Raw genomic sequence first — 27219 nt, 5'->3', positions numbered from 1 at the left:
AATCAAAAAGATTTCAGAAGAGCAGGATAGGACAGATTTCTGTAAAAAAAAATGTATATTTAACTTATTCTGCTTAGCGACAGGCTCTGTGTCACCAGACAATGAACAGGTAAATGGGCAGTTTTATGAAGCAGCCCGAAGCGGCATCGAAAGACAATGTTAATGGAGACGAACGATTCCAATGGATTGTTCAAAACAGCACCCATTCTGGTTGGTCACTCCTATTGTGCATTCAAAAACCAAAAGCATAGAAGACTGTGACCACAGCAAGTAATTTTTCCCACAGTAACAGCTAATTAATGCAGCATTCGTCTTTCTAAACATGTAAACCACCATGCTGGTTAGACATGAAGGGAACAGAGACAATACATGTTACATAAATGTTACATACGAATTGGAAATCAGCATAGTCTCTGCTGGTCAGGCAAGAAAACTGCAGTACTGATGTGGACTTCTAGTGCTTAGGACCTACAGCTGAAATAATGACTCGCAGTCCTCTATGCAGCAGCCTTTGTTCACTGTCTTACATATACAGCTCATGAAACATTAGACACATAAGGCAAATGCAGGCTCCCTGTCATCTGTGACCGTTTCATCCTCTGTGAAGTGTGCCTCTTTGTACTCCAGTAATAAGGCTTTCGACTATCTGCAATTATCTCGGCTGTGCGGCCTGGCCACGGTTGGATTTTATCTCCACCAATCCCACTCATTATAGGCGGGGTTGTGTGTGCATAGGGCTACTGTATGTGCAGGCAAACACAGAGGGCAGCACCATATGAGAAAAACATTATTAATAAAAAAAAAGAAAAAAAGGACTTGTTGTACAACTGACAGTACGCAGAACTCCAGCAGTCGTGTCATGTTTAGTCCAGGTGTAGTCTTTGGTCTTAAAGGAACCGGGAACCACTTTTACATACTGAGATATGTTCTTGCCTGAGCTTAGACGAGTTGATGCATACCTGCCTGGTCTTTGTGCGTGCCCTCAGTCACGCAAAACGACCAAAGATGTTGTTAGCATTTGGCCTCTCCCAATGTTTTCCTTTGGCTCCAAACGGGGTGAAGTTAGAAGCGACCAAGCTCTTCCACGGGCACGCACAAAGACCAGACAGGTACGGATCAACTCATCTAAGCTCAGGTAAGAGGTGGCCTGTTCCTTTAAAGGGAGGGTATTATGCAAAATCGACTTTTTCAAGCTTTACATCATGTTATTATGTCATTCCCTCATTAAAAACATGCCTGAAGTGTTGCCTTGGCACATTCGCGTATTTTTGAGTAATCTGTAAAAACTCTGATGGCAGCCATTTTAGGGATAGGTTTGCCTAAAGGCCTATTCATACTCCACAAGACGCGAGAACTTTGTTCTCGCACCCAGAGCTGCGAGAACAAAATGACGTCATTTTCTTCTCGCAGCTCCTGTTCGGCAGGTCTGGCTGACGCATCAGCTCAGCAGAACTTTGTTCGGCAGGGCTGCGAGAACTCTGGCTGTGATTGGCTGGATTTTTAGTGGGCGGGGTTATTTTAGCGGAAGCGGAAAGCGAGAATCCAATGTTTACGTCCTAACACCGGTGCGGAAAACGGAGACAACATGGATAGTTTTGCGGCACCGCTCGCGGCAGTAAAATACTTCGTTGAAGGATTACAAGGACACGCACATGTAAAGAAGTCCTGGGGAGAAACACGCGGACGTTTTGGGCGAGGACGAAGAGGAAACAGAAGAGCCTGGTGCTGCCTGCGTGAAAGAGGCGAGTGATAAAGAAAAAAAAAAGTGGTTCAGGCTCGTGGACGGAGGAAAACCAGGCTTGTACATCTCAGACCCTTTCATCAAACACCGGGAAACATCACCAACATGTTCAGTGAAGGTTCTTGGATGGACAAAACCTGTACTGAGCTACACAGACGTGAAACTATTAGATATTATAAGACTTGTTCTTCTCCTCTGCTCCGTTTCATTCAGACCGTGTTGGCTTGGCGGTTTTATTTATTGTGATTGCACAACATTACTTTTGAATGAAATAAATAAAATGAAATGAAATGAAACAACATGGTTTTACTGAGTGACACGGAGGTAAGCTTTTAACGTGAACGTTTTTTAACGTAATAAACCAGCGGGAGACGTGGCTAAACATGAAGTCAATCTTCAACATGTTTTCAATATCGTGACTGATACATTTTATAATAGTTTGAAGTCAAATGGCTCGTTTTATTTCGGTCATTCCTTGTTTGTTTTGGATGCGGAAAAGGGGGGCGTGGCAGTTCGGCAGAAACACGTCTTGTGGAGTATGAAATGTCAGAGCTCAGACGAACTTTGTTCTCGTTCTTTTTGCCTCAAGAACAAGAACAAAGTTCTCGCGTCTTGTGGAGTATGCAGAGGCCTTGAGTCCTCCTAGGAACGCCCCCACCTCCTGGAGACGCCTCCGAGCTTTCATCACCAGCCGAGTAACCAACCACTGCTCCTCAGCAGAACCCCCTCCCCACTGATGCCACAGACAGTGTGCAGGGGGCGTGTCGGAAAGTGTCAGAGGTTCTTAAAGAGACAGAGGCCTATTTCAAGACATTCGCTACAGCCATTTTGAGAGAGCAATTTTATACAAGGCAGTTATTTTAATTTACTGCATTTACAGACCAACAGAAGGTTTGGTCATCATTGTAGTGTGATATAGACTGGTGCTATGTGATTGAAAACCGCATAATACCCCCTCTATAAGAGTACAAACACCTCCAATCAAAGCATTGACAGTTCCAGTCCAATAATTATTTGCAGTAGCACAAAATGAGGATAAACAAAATCTTAACTATAGGCCATTTTTTTCCTTAAAGGGACTATACGGAGTTTAAAAATGTTCAAGCAAAGTATTTTCCTCCCCTTACATGTTCCAACAATGTCCTAATGTGTAGAATGAGCACAGACCTGTTCACAACTGCCTCTAAAATCCTGCACTGTCCCTCAAAAAGATGTTAATTCGGGTCTGAAGTGCCGTCATGCACGAGCTTAATATAGAAGGTGCAGTTACATGCATGACCTGAGGTGGCAGTAGAGAGTATAAAATGGCAAACTCGCATCTAGCCCCTTTAAATTTGACTTTAAAGCGAATCATAACCCACTTTCAACTTCATATCAGGGAACGTTACTCTCGCATTACTGAGGTTATTATACTTTTGCGACAGATAATGCAGACCTACAAAGCCAGCAGTCCTGGAAAGAGCAGCGAGGCGCATGTCTGAAAGGCGGTCTCTGGGGGGCTTGTGAGATGGGCATCGCGAGGTGTCTTAGTCCAATACAAAACCCTTGTATTTTAATCCACTATCAGTGCAGCCTCCCCTGGTGATATCTCCACCTGTCATCGCGAGTCCCCCGTCTCCAAAACATGTCAACACCAGCGGCAACAAAACAGACGGCGTATCTAAACAGGCCATCAGCGCTATCAGTGGGGATCTCCTCAAAGCAACACTGTCTTGGTGGTTTCATGTCCTTAAAAGCGAGGTTTTCTTTTTTTCTTTTTTTTGGGGGACTTTACATTCGCAGTTATACAGTAGAGTTGACTACAGCAGCAAACTTTTCACAAGAAGCACCACCTCATGAAGTCTCTGACCTTCCAAGTGTCACCAGGAAGAAGGGATGAAGATAACACAAGTGTTTCGCTATGTAAACAAATCAAAGTTCAACTTAAAATTCTACATAAATGACAAGGCCCAGTGCAATCCCTTTGTAATGCTAATGCTAACAAGACTCTCTCTCTGTTGTTATCGATAAAAGTTGCCCCTAAAACGAATATATTCTGTGTCTGTGCCTTATATGTGACTTGTTATTACCAACTTAATGGATAAAACTATGAAAACAAACAGGCGGCGAGAGGGAATGGGGAGCAGAGCACACCAAGGGCGAAAAGGATGACATTAGCATTATTTATATATTATATAACAGGGCGATTGTAACGAACAGTTTATGTAACTTGTTCCTGTGAGCTGTAGTTTCATGAAAATGGTGTGCGGAAAACCAGTCTTTGAATGCGTCACGCTGACATTTGTCACCTTTGATTGTGTAGCGTTGATTATCTAAAGCAGGGATCTCCAACCAGAAGCTCTCCAGCACTTTTTAGGGAGCACGCTAAAGGCTTTCTGCATTTCTACAATCACATTTTAAATTTTGTTCGGAACAATTTGAACAGAATCTGCACCACATAAGGCAAATAAAGTAAATGGTAGGTACAAAATTTGAGTCATTTTCTTTAATTTTGTTAAAATATCTTGGCAACAAACTCTACTGAGTGAAATCCTGAGTCTCATAGTAACAAAAGTAGCTCTCTGATGGTTTTTGTATGTAAAAGTAGCTCACTGTGCCCCCCCCCTCCCGCTCAAAAAAATAAAATACAGATACAAATTTAAACCATTTCTATAGGAACACATTCTAATGCAGATTGTTTTCCTCTAAAATCTCAGTAGATTCTGGACTAAACAAAATAACAAAATATTCCTCCAAAACGGTTGCTTCTTCAACCAGATTTACTGCAATTCCAAATCCTAATTTTTCAGCGACTGCTTTTCAGCCAACACAATACAATTACAACTACGACTTTAACTTTTAATACCCATCACTACTACTGATACTACTACTGACCAAGGTCACACGCTCTAATACTTAGTTGCACTGCCTTTACCTTTGATTAGTTTGTGGTGTAGTCTCAATAAGCTTTATCCAGAAAAGATCCAGCGTTGCATTTATTTTTCAAGATCTTGTATTGATGATATGAGAATGTGACCACTGTGCAAAGCTTTCTCCAGCACATCCCGATTCTTAACGGGGTCAAGATCTGGAGTCTGCAGTGGCCAATCCATCTCATGCTCCCTGAACCACTCTTTTACAACGTGAGCCTGATGTGTGCATTGCCATCTTGGAATATGCCCGTGCCATCAGGGGAAAAAAAAATTCATGGATGGAATAGCTTGGTCGTTCAGGATGTTCAGGTAACCATTGATCTCATTCTTTGGACACATGGGGCCCCGATCTTGTGTTTCTAAACTCAGTCTATACTGTGACCTTTTCCGACTAGGAGGAGCGCGATGTGAGATCTTGCTGCTCCCCAGACCTGGTGCATTAAGTGGGCTGTATGTGGGCAGGACAGTCTCCCATGGCCACCGGAAACATCGACCAGTGGTACAGTGGGACATATCTTTCTCTCAGGACAAGGTGGGATCAATAAAGTTTTACTTTGACCTGCTATAGCTTATTAAAGCCTATAATGCTAAAGGAAGAACATGAGGCAGCGAGGAAAATAATGGGAGGCTGTCGTGGTGCTGCTTGTTATAAACCACACCTTTTTGTTAATAAGCAACGCCCTCTTGCTAGTGGTGCAGGCACATAGTACAAAAGCTGCACCACATGCATTCAACATCACATTTGGAGCAACGCTGTCCTCGCGCTAGGGGGAAGATCGACCCCATAGTGTCGCTGAACCTAGACCTGACCAACTGCGGCAACCCCAGATCATAACGGTTTGTTAAATCCAGTTGCTGACTTTATTTTGGTTCAGGCAGTGTATCTTTTACTCTTACTACGAAGAAACACTTTTGAGGTTTTTTTGTATTTCTCCAGTCTTTGTGTTGATTTTCAAGTGGACACACAACCAGACGTTCAAACTTTTCTCCACAAAAAAACACTTCTATTCGTCTTTGTATTCCAGCAATTTTTTCTCTTTTTTTTGTGTGTGTGCCATATCACAAAGATGCCGCGCAATCTTTAGTCAGAAACTGTCAGCGATTGAGAAAGTCGAAGGCGTCAACAACAACAGAACCAAACACACTGTCAGAGCCTTATGTAACTTCATGCGGGGCAAAAAATAACGACAGTGTTGTGCTTCTGTCAGAGCTCGACTGCGCTAAATAATGAGCTCACAATGGTAAACAATGAGCCTAAAGAAAGAGATTTTCAAAGCTCTTTCAATTAGCAACACGTAGGCCATGCATTACCCACAATCCCCAGCTGCAGACATTCTTTGAGTAATTAATCCTTCCCGCAAACTTCTTTTGACTCTCTAAACTGTAACGCTCTCTAAATGATCTCGTCTTGAATCGCTTCTATCCGCGGACTCTTCTGGGACGGCTATTTTGGTGATTTAGGAGACCATTAACATTTCCGCGATGTCCCGAAACAATGTAAAGCCGCCGTGCATCCTCACGAATGGCTCTCTGATTAGTTTGTGCTTTAGGAGGAAGCCGCCTAGACGGATAAATGGGACTTCAAATATGAAATGAGGGGTATTTTAAAATCCTGCATGTCTGAGAGGAGCTGGACAAAGCAGTGTGATATAGATTTCTGTATTGCAGCAATTTTGCACAATCACAAACACTGCTCCCCGATATTTTCCAGCCACAAATGGTTTGGGAAAATATATCTAGGGCTGCATGTGTTTCGGGGATATGTACGAAGGAAGGGTTGAATCCTGACTGTTGTTGTGTCCTTGGGGAAGACACTTTACCCACTTTGCCGATGAATGTGGTGTGTGAGTGCGAGGGGCTGTCCCGGTTTGTAAATGTGCTATAGAAACAAAATTGACATTGACATTGTGACGCATGCGTGAGCGTTCGGTGGTGGTCGGGGGGGGGGGGGTTAGGTGGTGTAAATGGGCAGCCTGGCTTCTGTCAGTCTGCCCCACAAGCAGCTGCAGCAACGACGGTAGCTCACTTGTAATCTGCGGCAACCAATAATTCATCTATAACTTTCAACATATGCGGTGTAAAAGTTTGAGTTAACTTAATGCAAATCTAATTGCCATCATACATTTTGCATCGCACCATATGCTCCTTTCAAGGTGGTGCTAAGTCACTGTCTCCCTGAAATTACTGAAGTATAAAGAAAGCTACCTTTTCGAAAGCACTGAATATATTATCACTGCACATCATGTCACATCATACACACACCCAACCAGAGGTGGGTAGAGGAGCCAAAATATTTACTCAAGAGTAAAAAAAAAAGTACTTGGAGAAAACTTTACTTGAGCACTGTGTGTACTGAGTCACGGTTTTGAGCATAAAAGTTTCATTTATTTTTCAGTTGTGACATAAATGATGAGAAACCAAAAATCCAGGCACACAAGTCAGGTGAGTGAAAGTTTGTTTATCTTCGCTGGTGGCCGCTGTGCCATCGTGTCTGTTTGCTTTTTGATGAGGCCATTGTTGTGCTGTAAGCTATAGTGTTCAGTTGGATTGGATTTGTTTGTGTTTTGTTTTGGTCGTAAGCTGTGTGCAGGTTGCGGATAAAACAAAGTAGTCATTGTCCATGGCACTTACGATCGTGTGCATTCTTCTTTCCCTCTGGTCAAATGTGTGTGTGTTGGGATAATGTTGCTAGTTGTCATTGTGTTGCTAGTTGCTCTAGAGGTAGGTATTTATATTTTTGCCTGTTTGCAAACCTCAGCTGAGAGGTGAAAACTGTCCAAACTTTAGAAGCCGATTTCTCTGCTTAGAGAGATATTAGAGACGCTAGCTTCAAATGTTCACAGATTTCCAAATGTTATCAGATTTTCATGTGTTACACATCATTGGAAAGCTTGGAGACTTCACTTTCATAATCTATGTCCAAAAACTCCGGTTTCAGTGATGGGTCACATACTGTATATAAAAATGAATTATCAACTACATAAACAAAACAATGTGTACATCTAAAAAATAAAGTAGTAGTAGTAAGTAAGAGTAAGGATAATTCATTTTAACATTACTCAAGTAGAAGTAAGTTAAGTTAAGTCAAGTTAAACTGTATTAATCTCTGTAGAGAAATCTCTGTAGAGAAATTAGTTCTCTGCATTTGACCCATCCTCAGTGTCGCATGGGGCGAACTGTAGGAACAGTGAGCTGCCAGCATGGGCCGGCGTTCGGGGACCCATCTCTATGATGCGGAGGCAGGCTGGTGGTCAGAAACACCTGGCTGGAGGATTAACCTATTGCACATGTTTTTATAACCTACCACTAACCTACGCAGCCACGGGGAGAACATGCAAACTCCACACAGAAAGGCCCTGTCCAGGTGGGAATCGAACCCGGGACCTTCGAGCTGTGAGGCACGAGCGCTAACCGCTGCGCCACCGTGCCTACAAAAGAACTGTATGGAAAAAAAAAACTTCAAAAAGTATATAAGTCAATGTCACTGAGTACTACCCGCTTCTGATCATGACATTCTAAACAGCTACTAACAGATGGTTTTATTTGTCTAAACAGTTGGGGATCTTCCGCTTGGAGACTTCTTTTCAAACTAATGAATCACCCATAGATGTATATATTGGCCCCTGCCCGCCGTGTGATATTTTCATCAGCAAATTCGACACCACGATCCGTATAACGTGTAACTCATTCTACAAACCCAACGGTGACACATTCCGTGGTGAAAAGTGCCTATATTAGCGCCCCGTGCAGCAGATTCAGATTCAGCACAGACGGCAGCTTTAGCACGTCGCCGGCCTCTAGCATGTGTCTGACAGCTGTGTGCTAACATTAACATCAGCGCAGTCACACATGGACCGAGCCAACACTGTCATTCACACCTGAGCCAGCACTGAGACGCCAGCGTAAACAGCACTCAGGAGGGAGCAAAGACGGGGATTGTTATTATTTGATCTTACTACATTTCTATTACAAAATTAGAATATACCATTTGATTCCAACAGACAGTGCGAGTTAATTCCATGACGCACTCTGTTACAGAGAATTGAAAGCATTGAAAATAGTTTAATCTAGTGGAATTTTTATGATTATACAGCACACTGGATTGTAGCCACGAGTTTGTTCCCATTGTCCCACAAGCACACTCTTAGTCATCAGCGTACACTTGAGTAAAGTGTCTTGCCCAAGGACAAAACTGAAGTATGAAGGTAAGGGACGCTTCAAAAGTTAAATGCAAAAGTTAAGTTGCAGAAAGTAATGGGTTTGCACAGATTCAACCTCAAAAAGATATATCTAGCTTAATAGTACGCCTAAATAATGATAATGCAACATTTAGTAAATGTTTAGAGACAAAAACTTGCATAGCTTTGATTTTGACAAAATAAATTAAGTGTATTTAAAGGGGCTAGATGCAAGTTCGTCATTTTATTCTCACTACTGCCACCTCAGGTCTTTTGCATAACTGCAGCTTCTATATTAAGCTCGTGCATGACGGCACGGACAGAATTAACACCTTTCTAAGTGACAGTGCAGGATTTTAGAGGCAGTTGTGGTGAAAAGGTCTGAGCTCATTCTACACATTAGGACATGGCTGGAACATGTAGGGGGAGGAAAATACATCATTTTAACATTTTTAAACTCTGTATAGTCCCTTTAAGGTTAAGTTATACTTCATTGAGCCCCATTTGGAAAGTTTTCCTCTGTATTTGACCCATCCTCACGGCCGCTGGGGCGACCTGGAGGGGCAGTGAGCACCCAGCGTGGGCCGGCGCTCGGGGACCGAGTGAAGTCAGGTTAATCTCTTAACAACCACCTGAACCGAACGCATTTTATCCAGTTCGGCTTTGCCCAAATCTATAAGCCTGGACTGGAGAGCAACAGAGTGATGCCTCATTGGAGAGCTAAGACTTACAAGAGTGGTCATAACTTTTTTGCCGTGTTTTTGTCACATTTTTAAGCGTTTTTGCTGTGCTTTCGTCTCTTTTTTGTCACTTATTTTTGTCGAGTTTTTTTCATGTTATTGTCCCTTTTTGTGGCTTTTCTAGCTAATTTTTATGCCGTTTTCATGTAACTTTTTTGTCATGTTTTTGTCGTTAATTGTTGCTTTTTCATTGCTTTTTTGTCACTTTTTGTCACGTTTTTGTTGCTTTGCTGGCATGTTGTTTTTGTTTCATTTTCATCCTCGTTTTCATCTCTATTTTGATGCTTTTAGATTATGGTAAAGCCAAACTGAAGAAAATGTGCTTGGTTCAGGTGGGAGTTAAGAGTTAAGTTGAGCTGCCTTACTCTTTTTTACAGTTTGTTCAGAGCTGGGACCGAATCCCCAACTTTCTCACTGATCGACCCAACGCTGCCACTGAACCACTGTCACCAGGCTGATACGAAACAAGGCCCAACCTCGCTTAGCTTCAGACATGATGGAGCATTCTCAAGGTGGTGTTGGCTGTGGCGTTTCAGTCCTTCACCAACAGCAGAGGGACAAGAGGGGGGGGTAACTAGCCACTCTATTTGTGCCAAAGAAGCTCCACTGCAAACTTTTACAGCAAATGGCAGTTTGGTTCACTTCCATCCATTTCCAGAAGCCATTCTTTGCTCGGGTAAATTGCACATTGTTTTATAACAGAGGCCACGTCACTCTTCAAATTATTGGGTTAGTAAATGTTTTAGTAATAAAAGAAGAATAAGCCACTCTTTCTTTACTCCGGCCTTGAGGTGTTTCATATCATTGTGCTCTCACAAAAGCAAACCGCCTACACTGAATCGGCCCCTCTTAAAACCTGCCACAATATATAGCCGGTGCTAAATGTATCAGGTCTATTTCTTTTTTTTATACAACCAAAGCAGATAGAAAGGGGTGGGGGGGGGAGATTTAGAGAAACAAGCAGCAGACGGGACCCTTTTGGAGCCTTTCTTTTTAATGCTTTCCATTGATTTAAATGTTGAGTAAGCTCTTTTGTTTTCAAACTGTATGCAAATGTTGCTCAAGTCTAAGACCCAGACAAGACAAGTAGAGTCAACAGACAACAAAAACCCTATTTGTTCCAACACAAAGCAGTGACATTCTGTTCTTAAACTAAGCTAAAAAATGCTGCAGGATTTGTTCATGCATCACCTTTTCTTGAACTAAATTAAAGGGTTGTACTAGGATGAGTATTTTTTTTTAATCTCTCAACTCCCGCCTGAACCGAGAGGATCTTTTTCCTCCCGTCATCAGATTTTTTTTCCATACTCATTTTTGTAACTTTTTGGTCATTTTTTTTTGTCATTTTTCGTCACATTTTTGTCATTTTTTTGTCATTTTTCTTCACATTTTTTGTAATTTTTTTGTCAAATTTTTATCACATTATAGTAATTTTTTAATCACATTTTTGTAATTTTTTATCACATTTTTGTAATTTTTTTATCACATTTTTTTTCATTTTTTGTCACATTTTTGTAATTTTTTATCACATTTTTGTAATTTTTTTATCACATTTTTTTTCATTTTTTGTCACATTTTTTAATTTTTTTTGTCATTTTTTGTCACATTTTTGTCATTTGTTCGTTATTTTTTTTAATCAAATTTTAGTCATTTTTTTGTCACATTTTTGTCATTTTGTCGTCAATTTTTGGTCAATTTCTTGTGACATTTTTGTGACATTTTTGCCACTTTTTCATCAATTTTTCGTCGCTTTTTTGTCAATGATTGTTTTTTTCTCAGTTTTGTTGCTATTTTCACAGCCTTTTTCCAGAAGCTTTTGGACTGGGGTAAAGCCCAACTGGAGAAAATGTGCTCGGTTCAGGTGGGAGTTAAGGGGTTAAATCCATGCAGGTTTGAGTTGCAGATCTTTGCGCACAAAGAAATCCAACCACAGGTGTCCACATCTCAGGCGCAATCATGTGAATTGACACAGGAAACGGTATATTTGCCGGATCGTGACCGGCAAGACAACCGATCACCCTCCTTCTTGTAATCTACAATGCCCTCAAGTGAAAATAACATGTTGCGCTGGAGAGAAACCTCTAGACACTATAGAGGGAAAAAAAAGGGGGGTGGGGTGGTGGTGGGGGCTGTTCAGGGGTGGGAGGGGTTCAAGTGTCCGGGAGCTCGGGTTGTCACGGTGATGAAGACGGATGATGAGGCTGCATTGCTGTAAACGTGTGAGTCAGGCCTCCTTTCCGCTCCACACGGCCGGGCTGAGAGGAGGAGAGAGAGGGGGGGGGGGGGGGAGCTGAAGGATTCTGGTCTGACCGCGATGTTTCTGACAAATGCTGTATTTACATCTTAAATGAAGACACGTTCTATAGAAGCCAAAATGACTGCAGCACAAATATATACACAGGGATTGAAGCGTTTCAAAAACAAATTTGGAGAGATCCACGACAGGATTAGGTTTGGTACACAGAGGCCCAGGGTGACTTTTTTTTTCCTTGAGAAAAAGTGTCCAAATAGCGAAGGAAAACGAGGCTGAAAAACGCAACAGTCAGTGACAAAAACGCGGCAAAAGAGTGACAAAAACAAACCGGAAAAGCAACAATAACAGAATTTTAAAAACACTCGACTAAACAGTGATGACAAAGCAACAAAGAACAAAAACATGTGACCAAAACGCAACAAAAAAGGGACTACAATGCGATGAAAAAGCAACAAAAACACGACAAAAAAAGCGATAAAAAGAGATGGAAGAGCTCCAAAAACATCTTCTTTTTTTTCAGTTTTGCAGGTCTTAGCTTTCAAATTACATTGGCCTAGCCTTCCAGTACCTTTTAGTTTTGGGTAAAGCTGAACTGGAGAAAATGCGCTCGGTGAAATTGGGGGGTAAGAGGTTAAAGGAATAGAGCTTACCCTGTGTACCTGTCTGGTCTTTGTGCGTTGTTGTTGTTGTTAGCATTTGGTCTCTCCCAATGTATTCCTATGGCACCAAACGGGGGTTAAATTGGAAGCTACCACGCTCTTCCATGGGCACAAAGGCGAGACAGGTACTGTATGCACCAACTGTGATATGTTCTTACTCAGGTACGGACATATCACAGTATGGAAGAACTGTGTGTCCTCAGTCACGCAAAACAACCAAGGATGTTGTTAGCATTTGGCTTCTCCCAGTATATTCCTATAGCTCCAAACGGGGGTGAAGTTAGAAGCGACCAAGCTCTTCCACGGGCACACACAAAGACCAGACAGGTACGTATCAACTCGTCTAAGCTCAGGTAAGAACATATCTCAGTGTGGAAACAATGGTGGCCTGTTCCTTTAAAAATCATGACTCATTTCAAAGCCGTCTGACCGAAATAACTGCAAATACACAACTCACATGGATTTTTGGAACATGTCAGGGATAGCAGGTTTGACACTTAAAAAGATCTCATAAATACTGGACAGAAGGATTTAGATCAGATATATATGTTAGGGCTGGGACAAAATATCAGATCGGACTTGGATCGCAATACTCTGTGCTGCAATACCTAGAATCGATACTTTATCAAGTATTGCAATACTGGAGGCACTTTTTACCACACACTCCTTTGTTTTCCAGCAACGGTTGCGCAGCACTTGATTACCTATAACTTTAGACACATGACTTTTTACACAATTTAAGGTAAACATATTACTTATCACACTTAGTTGCTATATTGCAATACATATCGGATCGGCCCCTGAGCATCGTGATATGTATCGGATCGCGACAAAAGTGGATCGTCCCAGCCCACATATTTATAAGTTTAGCCATTTTGCTGGCAATTGAAATTCAAATTGCAATGAGAGATATATCAGGGCAATATCGACCAAATATGATGTGGGTTTTTGCTTGTCAGAGGGGTGAGGTATTAGGTTTTATTCAAAATATGACCCTCGAGATTTTGCAGCACATTACCTAAATCAGGTTTTGGACTTGCTAATTGTGACTATTCAAATTGTAATTTCGAAACGCTTGCGCTGCATAATTCGGCCCCGCATTAGGCAGAAGAGGTCCGCTTTGAAAGTGAGAGAGGGGGGGGGGGGTGAAATGCATGGGAACTGTCCGCGGTGCTGAAATCTGGAGCGCACTGACAGACACAATAGGGGAGAGAGACAGAGCGGAGCTTCCCAAAAACAGTTTAGCCAAGGCCCAATCGAAATCCTGTCAATACGTGACCCACTTCTGCGCGATCTGCATGACTAGTGACTGCTGGTATTTGACCCGCTACACTTGTAATTCAAAAACCTATTTGACAACACTGCAGCAGCCAGCCAGAGAGAGAGAGAGGGGGGGGGGGGGGGGGGGAGAGAGAGAGAATAATCTGGACTTTTTAACACAGCGCTTCTTCCAAATCAGCACTTTGGCATTCTGATCACAGGGCTATAGCGGGAGAGAGCGTGCGAGGAGAGAGATGTGTGTGTGTGTGTGTGTGGGGGGGGTAACTATGGGCCGCAATGCAATCTATGAAGCGCACAATTCAAAAGCAATTTCATCATTTGTCCAACATTTTAAAAAACATCTTGTTACTATTACTGCAGCAGCTGTCCAGACTGATTCTTTTCCGTCACTACTTGTTGGAGCACCGTTCAGTTTAAATTAGATGCGCATACTCAAGACAACAGGAATGTTAGAACGCATAACCAAAAGGGATGTTTTGCTCTTGCCCTTGGTATGATGTTTAACCCTAGACATGCACAACAGGATACAAAGGGACTCCAGACCAAAGCAAAACTTTAGATATGGCGTCACCCACTACACTGGCCGATCGCCCTGTAGGATTTAGGAAAGGGTCAAATGAAGGGACGATAGAACATGTAAACCGGGCAAGTTTGCGTTGTGGAGGGACAATTTTCATCATTGCCAAAACACCCAAGGGCCGGACCTCAACATTGTAGCCTAAGGTAAAGAGCTATTTTCTGCAAATGCCAATGTTTTACATCAGTGGGTCCGAAGTGGCAGGGCTTTGGGACCCGCCATTACCCTCGGATGAGGACCCAAATAAAACTGTACTTTGTCATATATCGTATAAAATATTGTATTTTCCACACAATTTTTTGTTGAACAAGCAGTAGATTTCCCTTTAAGACTGAAATTAAGATCAAAACAACCCAATAACATTCATTTACACAGACACAGTTAGTGTTTCTATGCAGTTTCAGATGGAAAATATTGACTAAAAGTTCCCTATAGACTCGCGACCCACTTTTGGGTGCCGACCCACCAAGAATCACTGTTTAACATTATATAACCAAGAGGGACGTTTTTAGACTACTTTAACAGGTATTTGAACTTTTGTTTGCATAATAATATTTCTCAAAATCATCTTGGGGGCCAGAGGTTCTGTGCTGGAGGGCCGGATTTGGCACCCGGGCCTGACGTTGCCTACCCCTGATGTAAACCCAACACTGCATTCTCATTTCAGACAGTAGAAGTAGCAACATTGCATTGTCAACATCAGCAATTGCCAAACAGCAAATATCATTGGTACAGAATGTCAAAATGTCAAGAAATATGTCTCCTGAATTGAAAAGGTTAAAGCCTAATTCGGTAAGTCACTTATTGATACTTACATGATACTACCAATTCCTTTGATCCTGACTTGGATCCTGTCCCAACAGGTACTTTAGATTCAGACTTGGGCTGTGCATGTTAGAGGACAAAAGGGGAAGGCACTGCAATACATGCATTAGCTTTCTGCAGTATTTCTCTCTATTTAGTCGCTGCCAAAGCTACTCTAAATAGCATAATCATAATGGTTTGCACTCAACAAGCTTTTCAACGCTCGACAGTAGACAACGATTCACTCCCTCCCCACACTCTGCGGTGCATTTGTGAGTAAAGCCACACTCGCCACACTCTGCAGGTAAGATGGGTGGAGTGTCTCGCCCATGGACACGAATACAACACGCACCAGACGCGGCTGAGCTTTGGCTCCGTGTACGAACGCGCCAACCACTTACTCCAAAATTACGAGTCAAATCAAAGTACCCCACATTGAATCCGGCACCTCAGAAATAAAATATAGAGTCCTATGTATTATAGATGCCTCACAGCTTTGCCCAGAGTGATTTCTCTGTTTGAAAAAAGTCTGTATGATCCAATATTATCTCAGCCAAAACACAGTCACTTAAAGCACTTTTTGAACACTGAGACCTATACGTCTCAGGAGACTTCCGTATTTGGGCCTCGCTCCTTTGTGAAATTGTCCTCTCTCATAAGAATTGACTATGAAGGAATCAACAGGAATTTGCAGCAAGCTTTTCTTTCTTTTTTTTTTTTTCCAGGCTTCCCTCCGTACGACCCGCCATGCTCTTTGAAGTGATTTTGTTGCATAATTCATCTTGCCAGACTGTCATGCTTTGTGGCTATCCCTGTGTCACGTTTGCTCAACTATCCGTGCCATACTATACAATACGACAAGAGGGATTTCACATAAAAGGAGGATTATAGGTTTTTAAGGTTTTACTGAAAGCAGACTGCAGACACATTGTCAGGATGGTACATTATCACTAGACGTACTAAACATCGCAGGCAGCGTTTGGTTAGCGTCGAGTGGATCAATGAAGCGAAAGAAAACAGCAAATCCAGTTGATTCTTTCAAGAAATGCATGTTTCTGATGAGAGAAACAAACGTTAAACGGAAGTCATTCAGAGCGGTTATATATATGGTTAAAGTTCCTGATGTCATTGCTTGAGTAAAAGTATATGACAGTAAGAGTTAGAGGCCGGCCAGTATATCGGGCCGATATTTGGGTATTTTCAATATTGACTATCAGTCGATCTAATGTTGATAAAAGGCTGAACAGAAAGTGATAGATACAATACATACTTCCCGTTTCTTATATTGGACAGAGCTCAGACAGAGCTTTAAAGGGATATTTCAGGATTTTTGACATAGGGCCTCATTTCCTAGTTATCCAGAGTGTTGCTGATTTCTGGAGATATTTTTTTTCTTTAATTCATGCAGTTCTTATATTTGAAGAGTTTCGTGGCGCTAGGCTAATGCAAGGGTAGCGCATTTCTACGGTATCAGCTAGCCTGCATTAACATTTATATGGTTAGTCTGGTGTTATAAGTGATTTGCCTCAGGTGCTCTGTGGAGCGGGTCACTAGCCTAGCGCCACGGAACTCTTCAAATAAAAGAACTTTTTTTACAAAAAAAAATATCTCCAGAAATTAGCAACACTCTGGATAACTAGGAAATTTGGCCCTATGTCAAAAATCCTGAAATATCCCTTTAAAGGAACAGGCCACAGTTTTTACATACTGAGATATGTTCTTGCCTGAGCTTAGACGAGTTGATGCGTACCTGTCTGGTCTTTGTGCGTGCGGTCAGTCACGCACAACGACCAAAGATGTTGTTAGCATTTGGCCTCTCCCAGCATATTCCTATAGCTCCAAACGGGGTGAAGTTAGAAGCGACGAAGCTCTTCCACGGGCACAAAGACCAGACAGGTACGTATCAACTCGTCTAAGCTCAGGTAAGAACATATCTCAGTATGGAAAAACGGTGGCCTGTTCCTTCAAAATGCACCCCCTACAATTTCCTCAGCCTCAGGGAAACTGGGAAACATCGCAATGAAAATTGGTTACAAGTTTGTTATTATATTTATTTATATTTTATGTTGCAGACACCAGCTTATAATTTTGGAACCATAAGAGATGGGGACGTAGCATTTTTAGTTTGGGAATCTGATGATTTTTGTCTTTAAAACAAGCTCCCTCTAAGTACAGATGTTTTTAATGTTCTTAATAACAAAGCGCCCCCTGCTGTCACAGTTGAACACTGACGCACAGTTTACAGTTTAGAAGCATCACACACAGGAGGATTATAGACGAGACATTTGGAAAAATCAGCCAAAATGATCCGTCAAAAACATCAGCAGTGCATATTGCATTGGCTAATCAAAAGTTTAAAAAATTGGCCTCGGCCTTAGAAAAACTCATATCGGTCGACCTCTAGTAAGAGTTACTCAGTCAATCTATTACTACATAATCATTCATCACTGAAAGGCTGTAATTTACCATATGTACAGCGATGTGATGGAGACAAACCTTTTTTCTTGTCATGTCTGTAACAGTGGCACTACATCCACACACCACCAGCTACTATTCCACATACAGTAAGGACTGAGAATTGGAAAAAGCATCCAACCAATTTCAGACTTCATACGAAAGGAGTAGAAAGTATTATATTCAAACTTTAGTGGAGTAAATGCATAGGTTCTCAACAGAGCCTCAAACATTGCACATTGTCAGAAAGAACTCACAACATGTCGATAAAAGCATTGCACGATTGGCACCGAAAAGAAAACACGGGAACGCGTTGCAGCTGGTGATGCTATAACTCCTTTCCGAGCATCTTTTCTGTCGTGTTGTGTTTGTAATGTCTCAAATCACCACAGAGTTCCCTATACCACGTTCGGTTATAGTCAGACCTTGCAGGATTCAGCTCACAATCCGTCACAGTGACACAAGTCATTGATAAGTTATTAATAAGCAATCAATTGAAGAATTTAGAGACCCAAGAAGTCGGTGATTCCTCAAGAGAACCTTCTCAGTTGCTTCTTGTGCTGCCAAGGGACAGTAATGTAGATATATTTATAGGCATGCGCGTGGGCTTGTGTGAGACATATGCAATGCTTTGAACAGAAACCAATTATATTCATATGTGAATATTCTATTATCATTCATAATTCACTGTTATCCTCTTGGCTGAAACGCATTAACAGCCCGTATTATTTCACCACAGAATAGGAACATATGTTTAAACTTCGACAAAAGCTCACCCAAAATAATAATAATCATAAAAAAAAGAGCAAACAGGAAATCCACAGTGGTACCTCAACGGAAAAAAGCCACATTTAAACTTTACATTGCTTATCCTCGCCCCACATCATCAGATTTTTTTCATCCGTTTTTTTGTTGGGCAGTCATCTCATTTTTGTCAAATTTTCATGACTTTTTTTGTCACTTTTTCGTCAAATTCTTCAAATTTTTTGGTCAAATTCTTATCACTTTTTCGTCCATTTTTTCTCCATTTTTCTTCAAATTTTGTGTCACTTTTTCGTCCATTTTTTCTCACTTTTTTCACATTTTCATCCTTGTTTTCGTCTCAGTTTTGTTCCTATTTTCACACCTTTGTTCCAGAAGCTTTTGGATCGGGGTAAAGCTGGAGAAAAATGTGCTCAGTTCAGGTGGGAGTTAAGAGGTTAAGCAGATAAAACATGGAATAGTCTTTCAGAAGATATGAGACCAGGGCCTCAGCTCTGGCAATGTTCAAATCCAATCCAATCCTTCTATCAAAAAGAGGACGATCTGTTATTTCAGCGCAATGTCATGTCGTGATTAAACCAGCTCTATATGTTGTGTGTTGTCTGTGATTGACAGAGGTATTTAGCCAATCACGGCCAAACGTCAACAGCGGAAGACTTTAGTTACCTGTTAGTAAGAATAAAAAGCTACAAAGAGCACACGAATCATTGTGACAAGAACTTTTCGGCATTGTCCTACTCTCAGGTTATTGTTCGATGGAAGCAGATCTCACCATAGGACAAACCAACCAACTCAAGAAACTACCCAGCCATTTGTCATGTTTCAATAACTATTTTTTCCTTAGGTTTTCTCTTTCTATAGATCAGCTACGGCTTCAAACCTAAGGACAGCCTACTGACACAATCACTGAGCCTGCCCTCCTGCATCAGTCAGAGCAAAGGGAGGACGCATGGCACAGACACGCAGCGAAGAGGCTGAGTTCATTTCAACTTTTCAACTTGTTTAACATTAACTTTCCACCGAGCCTCTCAGAACACAGAGGCTTATCCGAACAGACTCGAGTAGCTCCAGTGACGAGTCAGCCGGTGGCCACGGTGTACATTTGAGTCAGACGCCCTCTCCCTTTTGACGTGAAAAGATTATGCAACAGGTCTTACATGCTCCCAGGCGCCCTCATAAACCGCGAGGGTCACTGTGGCGCGCGGATGGGGGGAGGGGGGGCTTGTTTTAAGGATGAGGTCAAACGGAAGGGAGTGATGTCACGAGCCCCCCGTATCAAAAAAAAAAAAGGACAAAAAAAAATAAAATAAGGGTCGTTTTTGTCGGGCACTGCGGAGAGACCAGGCGGGTGTGGTGACTGCATTAGCAAGACGCGCAGGCAAGCAACCAAGCAATCCAATTCTCCACACATCACACACACACACACACACAAGGGCGCGCGCGCACGCACACACGCACAGCCGCAACGACAGCCGCGGACAAGACGAGGCGTTTTTTTTTTTTGGGGGGCTTTCAAAACAGCGTTTCAGAAAACACAGGACAGCGCTTCCAAAAAAAAAAAAAAAACGAGGCAGCGACACAGTGACACGCACACGCACGCCTTCAACAAGCTCCCTAGAAACACAATGACAATGTGACATCTGCTATCCATCTGACAGCAGTTTAGTATTCTCCACAGGCAGCTCTCTCCCGGCTCTGCGTGCACCCCTATGGCGCTCCATCCCTCCACTCATTCCAATGCGGCTTTTTTTTTTTTTTTTGTACATGTATAACCAAGACACACACACACGCACGCACACGCACCGACGCACAGAACAGCTTCAGGTACAATCAAATAAACTCAAACACACAAGACTTTTAGTTCATGCGGTAACTCAAAAACTGACCTCCCAGTCTAACGCATCCCACTCTTCGGTAAACATCCGGAGGTTTTCTTTGCATCCAAAAAAAAAAGACGCCGGGAGCGTGCTTTTTTTTTTCTTATGGAGTAGACACGGGACGACGCGATGCCATTGCGCTTTTGGTGATCCTCCTCGTGGAGACGGAGCACGGGGGGGATGACGAAGAGGAGGAAGGACGAGGAGCGCGAGGCATCTCCGCGGCGGCGGCGGCGTCGTCGAAGTTAAACGACTCCCAACATGTTCCTTCGCTCGGCGTCGTCCGTAAAGCAATTCCACATCTGCGTCCCCGCTCGAGCACCGCCGCTGTTCTCAGAGCCGCTGCCTGCTTCCCCCCGCTCTCTCGGCGTTTGGGTGGCAGCGGGCTACACGAGGAGCCACGCAACTTTTCATTTCCAGGAGAGAATTCACTCCAAAGCCAATAAATCCCCGTTGCGCATTAGACAAATCCTTCCCCTCCGCTGGAGAGCAACAATAAGGAAGCTTTTAACGTCCCCTGTATGAAGTGCTTCGTTAAACACGTGACTCCCATGTAGAAGAAAAAAGCATTTGATCCGTAATAGGCCCTAAGCAGTGGTAATGTAGGAGGAGGAGGTGGTGGGAGGTGGATGGATGGATGACTCTAGACCTATACTACTCACCATTAGAACAGCAAAGTTGTTGTGGTGCAGGCTGCAGTCAATGGTGGTCGTATTGCCCCCGGTGCCCGTTATGTGGCAGCCCTCTGCCCTCCAGCCGCCGTGGCCATCCAGCAGGTCAAAGTCCCAGTAGGCTGCGGTGGGGTCGACACCCAGCGCGAAGTGCCTCAGAGCGATGGTCACGGAGGAGTGCACGGCGCTCCGGAGGCTGCTGCAGCCATCTGAGAGGGGGAAAAGTCCGCGAGAGATACAGTTCACAACGAAGGAAGGATGGGCAGGGGCAAACAGCATGTGCGTAAACATAAACAAGCCTTAAATGTCACGTTAGTAAAGTTTTACGCAGCGGCACCGTGAGCACATTAGTCTCTCACATGTCGTTCATGAAACACAGGCTTCCAACATGTTGCGCAGAGAGCGCCAGTCTAGTCTGCATGCATGAACAGTCCACTCGTCCACAGCACAGCGTTGACATCACAAGCACAGCGATAAAAATGGATTTCCTCTTACCTAATTTGGTGAAAGCAACTGGTGTCGAAACGCTCCTACGCTTGCCATCGTCCGCGAGGTTTGAAGAATTCCCGGTGCAGGGGAAGAGTTTTCCATTGCGAAACACGATAAACTGCAGCCTGCAAGTGGAGTTATCAACAGATTGCAACGTAGAGGAGGAGATAGGCGTACCAGCCAGCGGTAAATGGATAGAGGCGACTGCCACTGAGTTCTGCGGATGGAACAAAAACAAGAGAGAGGGAATAGAAATTAAATAATGTCCCCCAAATGCGCAGGAAAACACGGCGTGGGCTCAGAGAAAAGCGCCACGGAACGCAGCTCTCCTCTCCAGGTGTGCAGCGAGCATACACCACAAGTGACCAGGGGAATGAGAATCACGTTTGAAGCGCTCTAGTGCGCCTATTTGGTCAGGCTCCCTGCCGCAGAGGTGGAAATGGTTCTTACCATTTCAGCTTGAGGGCACATCAACACTGCAGCTTGATTTAAAGAGACAATCAGTCTGCCTTTATCTTCCTTTCATCGACTCAAATCAGCCCCAAAACAGACACAACAACTTTAGTTTAGGGGCAGAAGAATGCTTTCAATTCAGGCTGGCTCTCATAGGTAAACCCAGGTGTCCAACTCCCAGCCAATCCACACTCGCCCCCGCACAATTAGTTTTATGATGCCAACCTCAAGCCAAAAACAATAAACCCTATAAAATGAAGAATCAAATGAAGTCCACATTATGTCCCGTGCCAGTCATACTGTCCTACTCTCCCCCCACAGCCCAAAATAAAAGTGATGCCTGCTCCATGAGGCTGCAGGAACTTTGCCACAGCTGCAGAGGCTCGAGTCTACGCCCCTCTGTGCTCATCGTGGGACCAGAGAGGGACTGACTCGCACTCAACCAGGCACAAGTTTCAATAATTAAAGCTCAGGGAAGAGTTACAAGCAGGAATACTCAACAAGTCAGTGAAACATAAAAGGAAATACAAAGTGCAAACCCCTTTTTTTTTTGCATGTCTGATACTGATATATATCATTTTTAGAGACATATGTTTCTGTATTCGGAGTAATTTGCGAGATTGCGAGACGTGTTTCGTTAATTCTCAATTAACGCTGCATTATGGAACTTTTTAAGCGAAAAAACAAACTTGATATTTGTGTTTGATTTGCCTTTCAGTGACCTGTATGGGTGGTTTAGCATGGTTCCTTTACTTCCAATACCGTTGGCCTCTACAACACTCCAGGATCAAATGTTTTGTAGGTTTTCTGGTCAGAGGGTCCTTCAGCAGTGAAAACCGACCAGAAATTTTAAAGAGGGGGTATTGTGCTTTTTTCAATCACACCAGTCTATAGCACACTCCAATGATGACAAAACCTTCTGTCGGTCTGTAAATGCAGTAAATTAGAATAACTGCCTTGTATAAAATTGCTCTTTCAAAATGGCTGTTGCTAATGTCTTGAAATCGGCCTCTGTCTCTTTAAGAACCTCTGAGCCTTTCCGACAAGCCCCGTCCACACGCTGTCTCGGCTGGTGACGAAAGCTCGGAGGCGTCTCCAGGAGGTGGGGGCGTTCCTAGGAGGACTCAGGCAAACCTATCCCTAAAATGGCCGCCATCAGAGTTTTTACAGATTACTCAAAAATACGTGAACGTGCCAAGGCAACACTTCAGGCATGTTTTTAATGAGGGAATGACATAATAACATGATGTAAAGCTTGAAAAAGTCGATTTTGCACCGTGATGGGAAATTAAGGCACCATGCTGACTACTGGATCACTAAAAGGTCAAATGCGCAGTAATAATAATTTTTTAAAAATCACATAAAAAGTTCCATAATGCAACTTTGTCTGATCTTCACCCGTGCCTTCAGTCACATAAACACAGCGCAGACGGCGTTAGCATTTAGCCTCTCCCCCTCTCCTCTATAGCTCCAAAACAGGTCAAGATAGAAGCTACCAAGCTCTTCCACGTTTTCCCTATTTAAATATGGTTACGTCAAGTGTTCCACTACAAAGTATAATTACACAAAATTAAACAATGTGGATTTTCTAAGCAGATAAAAGGGGGAACTACATTGTAAGGCGTAATAATACCAGGAGTAATTTGGCATCCGCACAGTAAAGTCTCCTAAAGAACTCGTCAAAGCTAAGGTAAGAACATATCTCAGTATGTAAAAAACGGCGGCCTATTCCTTTAAGGCTGAACACTTATGCCACCAACATTTTGTTGTTTTTCTTTTGCAAAAGTTCAACCATTTCCAAACTGAATCTTGTGGATTTTCTCGTGGATTTTTCTATCAAGGTATAAAGGTAAAGATATAGCAAATGGTGAAAATAAATGTACTACTTTCTTTTTACAAACCTGTGCTTCTCTACTGGCCACTCAAAACAATTCATGTCAAGAAACCATTCAACCGCTCACAGCCACACGTTCCTCGGGGCTCTGCGCTGGCGTCTCGTCCAAGAAACTCCCAGCGCTAGTTTTCGGGCTCCAGTTGGTGAACATCCCTTTCCGCGCATGCTTTCGAGGCAGAGACATTAAACTCGCCCTTGCATTTATCCATCACGACCTGATACTCTGGAGTAGTTTTAATGGTGACTGATGCTAATGAACTACAGATGCTATACATTACTATAAAGTTAATGGCTTTGTTGTGCATCGGTCCCAAACCCGGTCTTGTCTTTGCGGAGCTCTCCATCACTTCGCCCTGCCTCAGCGTGAGAGGAGCAGCGCCGCAGCCTATAGGGGAGGCAGGGAAGATGAATGCACATGCCCTTACACTTAATGGGGAGCTGCTTAGTCAGAGCTTCAGCCCAATCAATGTCAACAAGAAAAATGGACAAATTTCTTAATTAACTTAAACAAGACCTCCCTTGTCTGTTCTGTCTGTTCCTGCGTGCCTTATCTCTGCCCATTGTTTGGTGCTTGTAGAAAGTGGATTTCCAGGAACTGCAGTAAATAGATAAGAGGGACTTATGAGGACAACAGATCGGGTGCTATTTATTTACTGGTTTTAGTGGCTACTTTTGGCCCGCAGCAAGGAGGACTCTTTCTTGAGTGGTGTGGGCGTGCGAGTGGATGACGGTGTCAGAGGGTCAGTCTGCGCAGAGGGAATGGAAAAATCACTTGTGAAATGCTTTGAGAGATGTGTGTCATGTGAATATATTATCTTATCCCTTCCTTTCTGTTCAACCTCTTAACTCCCACCTGAACGGATCACATTTTCTCCAGTTTGGCTTTACCCTATAATCAAAAAGCTTCTTGGGGAAAAAAGCACCAAAACAGCCACAAAAAATGAGAAGAAAACAAGGATGTAAAGGCAACAAAAATGTGACAAAAATTCAACAAAGATGAGACAAAAATGTGACAAAAACTCAACAAAAAAATTACAAAAATGTGACAAAAATGTGACAAAAATGTGACAAAAATGTGACAAAAATGTGACAAAAATGTGACAAAAATTCAACAAAAAAGTGACCAAAACTTAACAAAAATGTGACAAAAATTCAACAAAGATGTGACAAAAATGTGACAAAAACTCAACAAAAAAATTACAAAAATTCAACAAAAATATGACAGAAATTCAACAAAAATGTGACAAAAATTCAACAAAAATGTGAAAAAAATTCAACAAAAAAATTACAAAAATTCAACAAAAATGTGACAAAAACTCAACCAAAAAGTAACAAACATGTGACAAAAATGTGACAAAAATTCAACAAAAATTTGACAAAAAATTTGACAAAAACTCAACAAAAAAATTACAAAAACTCAACAAAAGTGAACAAAATAAAAAAAAAAACATACAAAAGGTGACACAACACAGCAACAACGCGAGGAAAAAGATCAGTTTTGTGGGTCTTAGCTTTCAAATGAGGTGTTACACAGGTCTATATAATAGCCAAAGAGGACAGAATCCATTTGGTTTAGGCGGGTGGTAAGAGGTTAAAGCAGTGGCTCTGAACTGTTATGATTTTGAGACCCACTATCACCCGAGGATGACAAGCCACAACCCAAATAAGAATTTAATTGGTTATATATTGCATTGTTGTTGTTAAATAAGCATTAACTGATCTGATAAAGCTGAAAATCATAATCAAAACATCTCAGCAGTGCCATAAACAGACTCTGGGACTGGGCTAGGGCTGGGCGATATATCGGTATATAAAGGAACGGGCCACACTTTTTACATACTGAGATATGCTCTTACCTGAGCTTAGGCGAGTTGGTGCGTACGTGTCTGGTCCTTGTGCGTGCCCTCAGTCACGCAAAATGACCAAAGATGTTGTTAGCATGTGGCCTCTCCCAGAAAATTCCTATAGCTCCACAAGGGAGGAGTTGGAAGCGACCAAGCTCTTCCACGGGCACGAACAAAGACCAGACAGGTACACATCAACTCATCTAAGCTCAGGTAAGAACATATCTCAGAATGGAAAAAACGGAGGCCTGTTCCTTTAAGATATATCCCAATACCTTTAAATGAGACATAGATGTATATATCAATATAGTTCAAATTTGCGCTGTAGTACTCTCTTCAGGGCAGTGGCAATATGGTGACCTCCCACAGAGCATCTCTGAAGCCGGATGCCGCTGACAGGCTGGTGTTTCTTGCACAAAATCTTAAAGTGAAGGAGGACACGCTGGTCTATCTTCACTGCAAAAAGTAATTGACTAGATCAGTATAAACATCTCAATTTGAGCAAAATACTCAAAATTTTAGTTGTTTTAACTAGGTAAGTTGTTGTTGGGCATTTGTCCTAGATTATTTCACTTGTTCTGAGATGTTTCTGACTCGTTTCGATACATTTCGTCTTTATTTCAGGTTATTTTCTTTGCCAATGGGGTAAGAGAATTGGTCTTATCTCATTGGCAATTTTACTTTCTTATTTCAAGCGAGATTTACCCAAGAACTAGTCTGAAATGTCCTCAAACAAGCAAAGTAAACTTGGTCCGATCAGGAAAAATGTCTAAATTAGCGAAAACCGCTCAAAACAAGATATATTTTCTCAATTCCAGTCATTTAAGACAATTCTTGATATTTACTTTTTGCAGTGTTCTAATGTCTACCTCAAGACAGCACTACTGCTTATTATCAAAGCAAAAAAAGAACATGTTTATTGAGTTGATAGTCTTTTTCTTGTGCAACTGGTTGAGACTGTTCAGAGAAGCTATTAAGTTAACAAAAAGAAACAGGTAATAAAAAAGTTCATCTTAAACTGAGCACTTTATTTTGCCATCTCTTTATATATAAATGCTGCCCTCAGAAAAAGATTGACCTACTTTATTTTATAGGCTATTTTTATTTCAGATATTTTCTTATTTAAATGTGCACCCTACGGAGCTTTGTTATACAGTGTTTATGTTAAATTTTATAGTGAGTTTTCAATAAAACTACTCGTATTTGGCATTGGCTTTGACATTCATTTCACGGCTCTCACTTTGCGGGAAAAAAATATTGGGATACAAATTGTATATCGATATTCAACCTGAATATATCGGGACATGACTTTTGGTCCATATTGCCCAGACCTATTGTGACCCACTAAAAATGGTTGTGACCCACTTTTGGGTCCCGACCCCCGAGTTAAGAGCCATGGGGGAAAATATGCATGTTCTCACAGTGTTTAAACTTTATGGTTTCCTGGTTTGCCCTATCAACCTAAAACCTTGGTTCTCAAACGTGTCACTCCAATTAAAACCTCTACATCACCGACAGCAACACCACTAAAATATTTGATAAAATGAACCCCTAGCTCCTGACAACAAGCAAGACAATGGCACAGATAGAGCAACCAGTCGAACAGCTGTATAAAAAAACAAATACAAT

At 42.3% G+C, this 27219-nt stretch overlaps 1 protein-coding gene across 1 annotated transcript in view; it reads right to left on the bottom strand.

Annotated features, from left to right (window-relative positions):
- Window positions 1-27219, bottom strand: part of adgra1b (adhesion G protein-coupled receptor A1b) — a 414503-nt gene that overhangs the window by 119678 nt on the left and 267606 nt on the right. The window contains exons 13-14 of the mRNA XM_079560565.1: window positions 21406-21616; window positions 20902-21119 (exon numbers count right to left, since the gene is read on the bottom strand). Of these exons, the coding sequence (XP_079416691.1) occupies window positions 20902-21119; window positions 21406-21616 (429 nt within the window). The remainder of the gene's footprint in view (window positions 1-20901; window positions 21120-21405; window positions 21617-27219) is intronic.

This window comes from Gobius niger, assembly GCF_951799975.1.
Source record: "Gobius niger genome assembly, chromosome: 7".
Lineage (NCBI taxonomy): Eukaryota > Metazoa > Chordata > Actinopteri > Gobiiformes > Gobiidae > Gobius > Gobius niger.
This window is presented reverse-complemented; position numbering and strand designations above follow the sequence as displayed.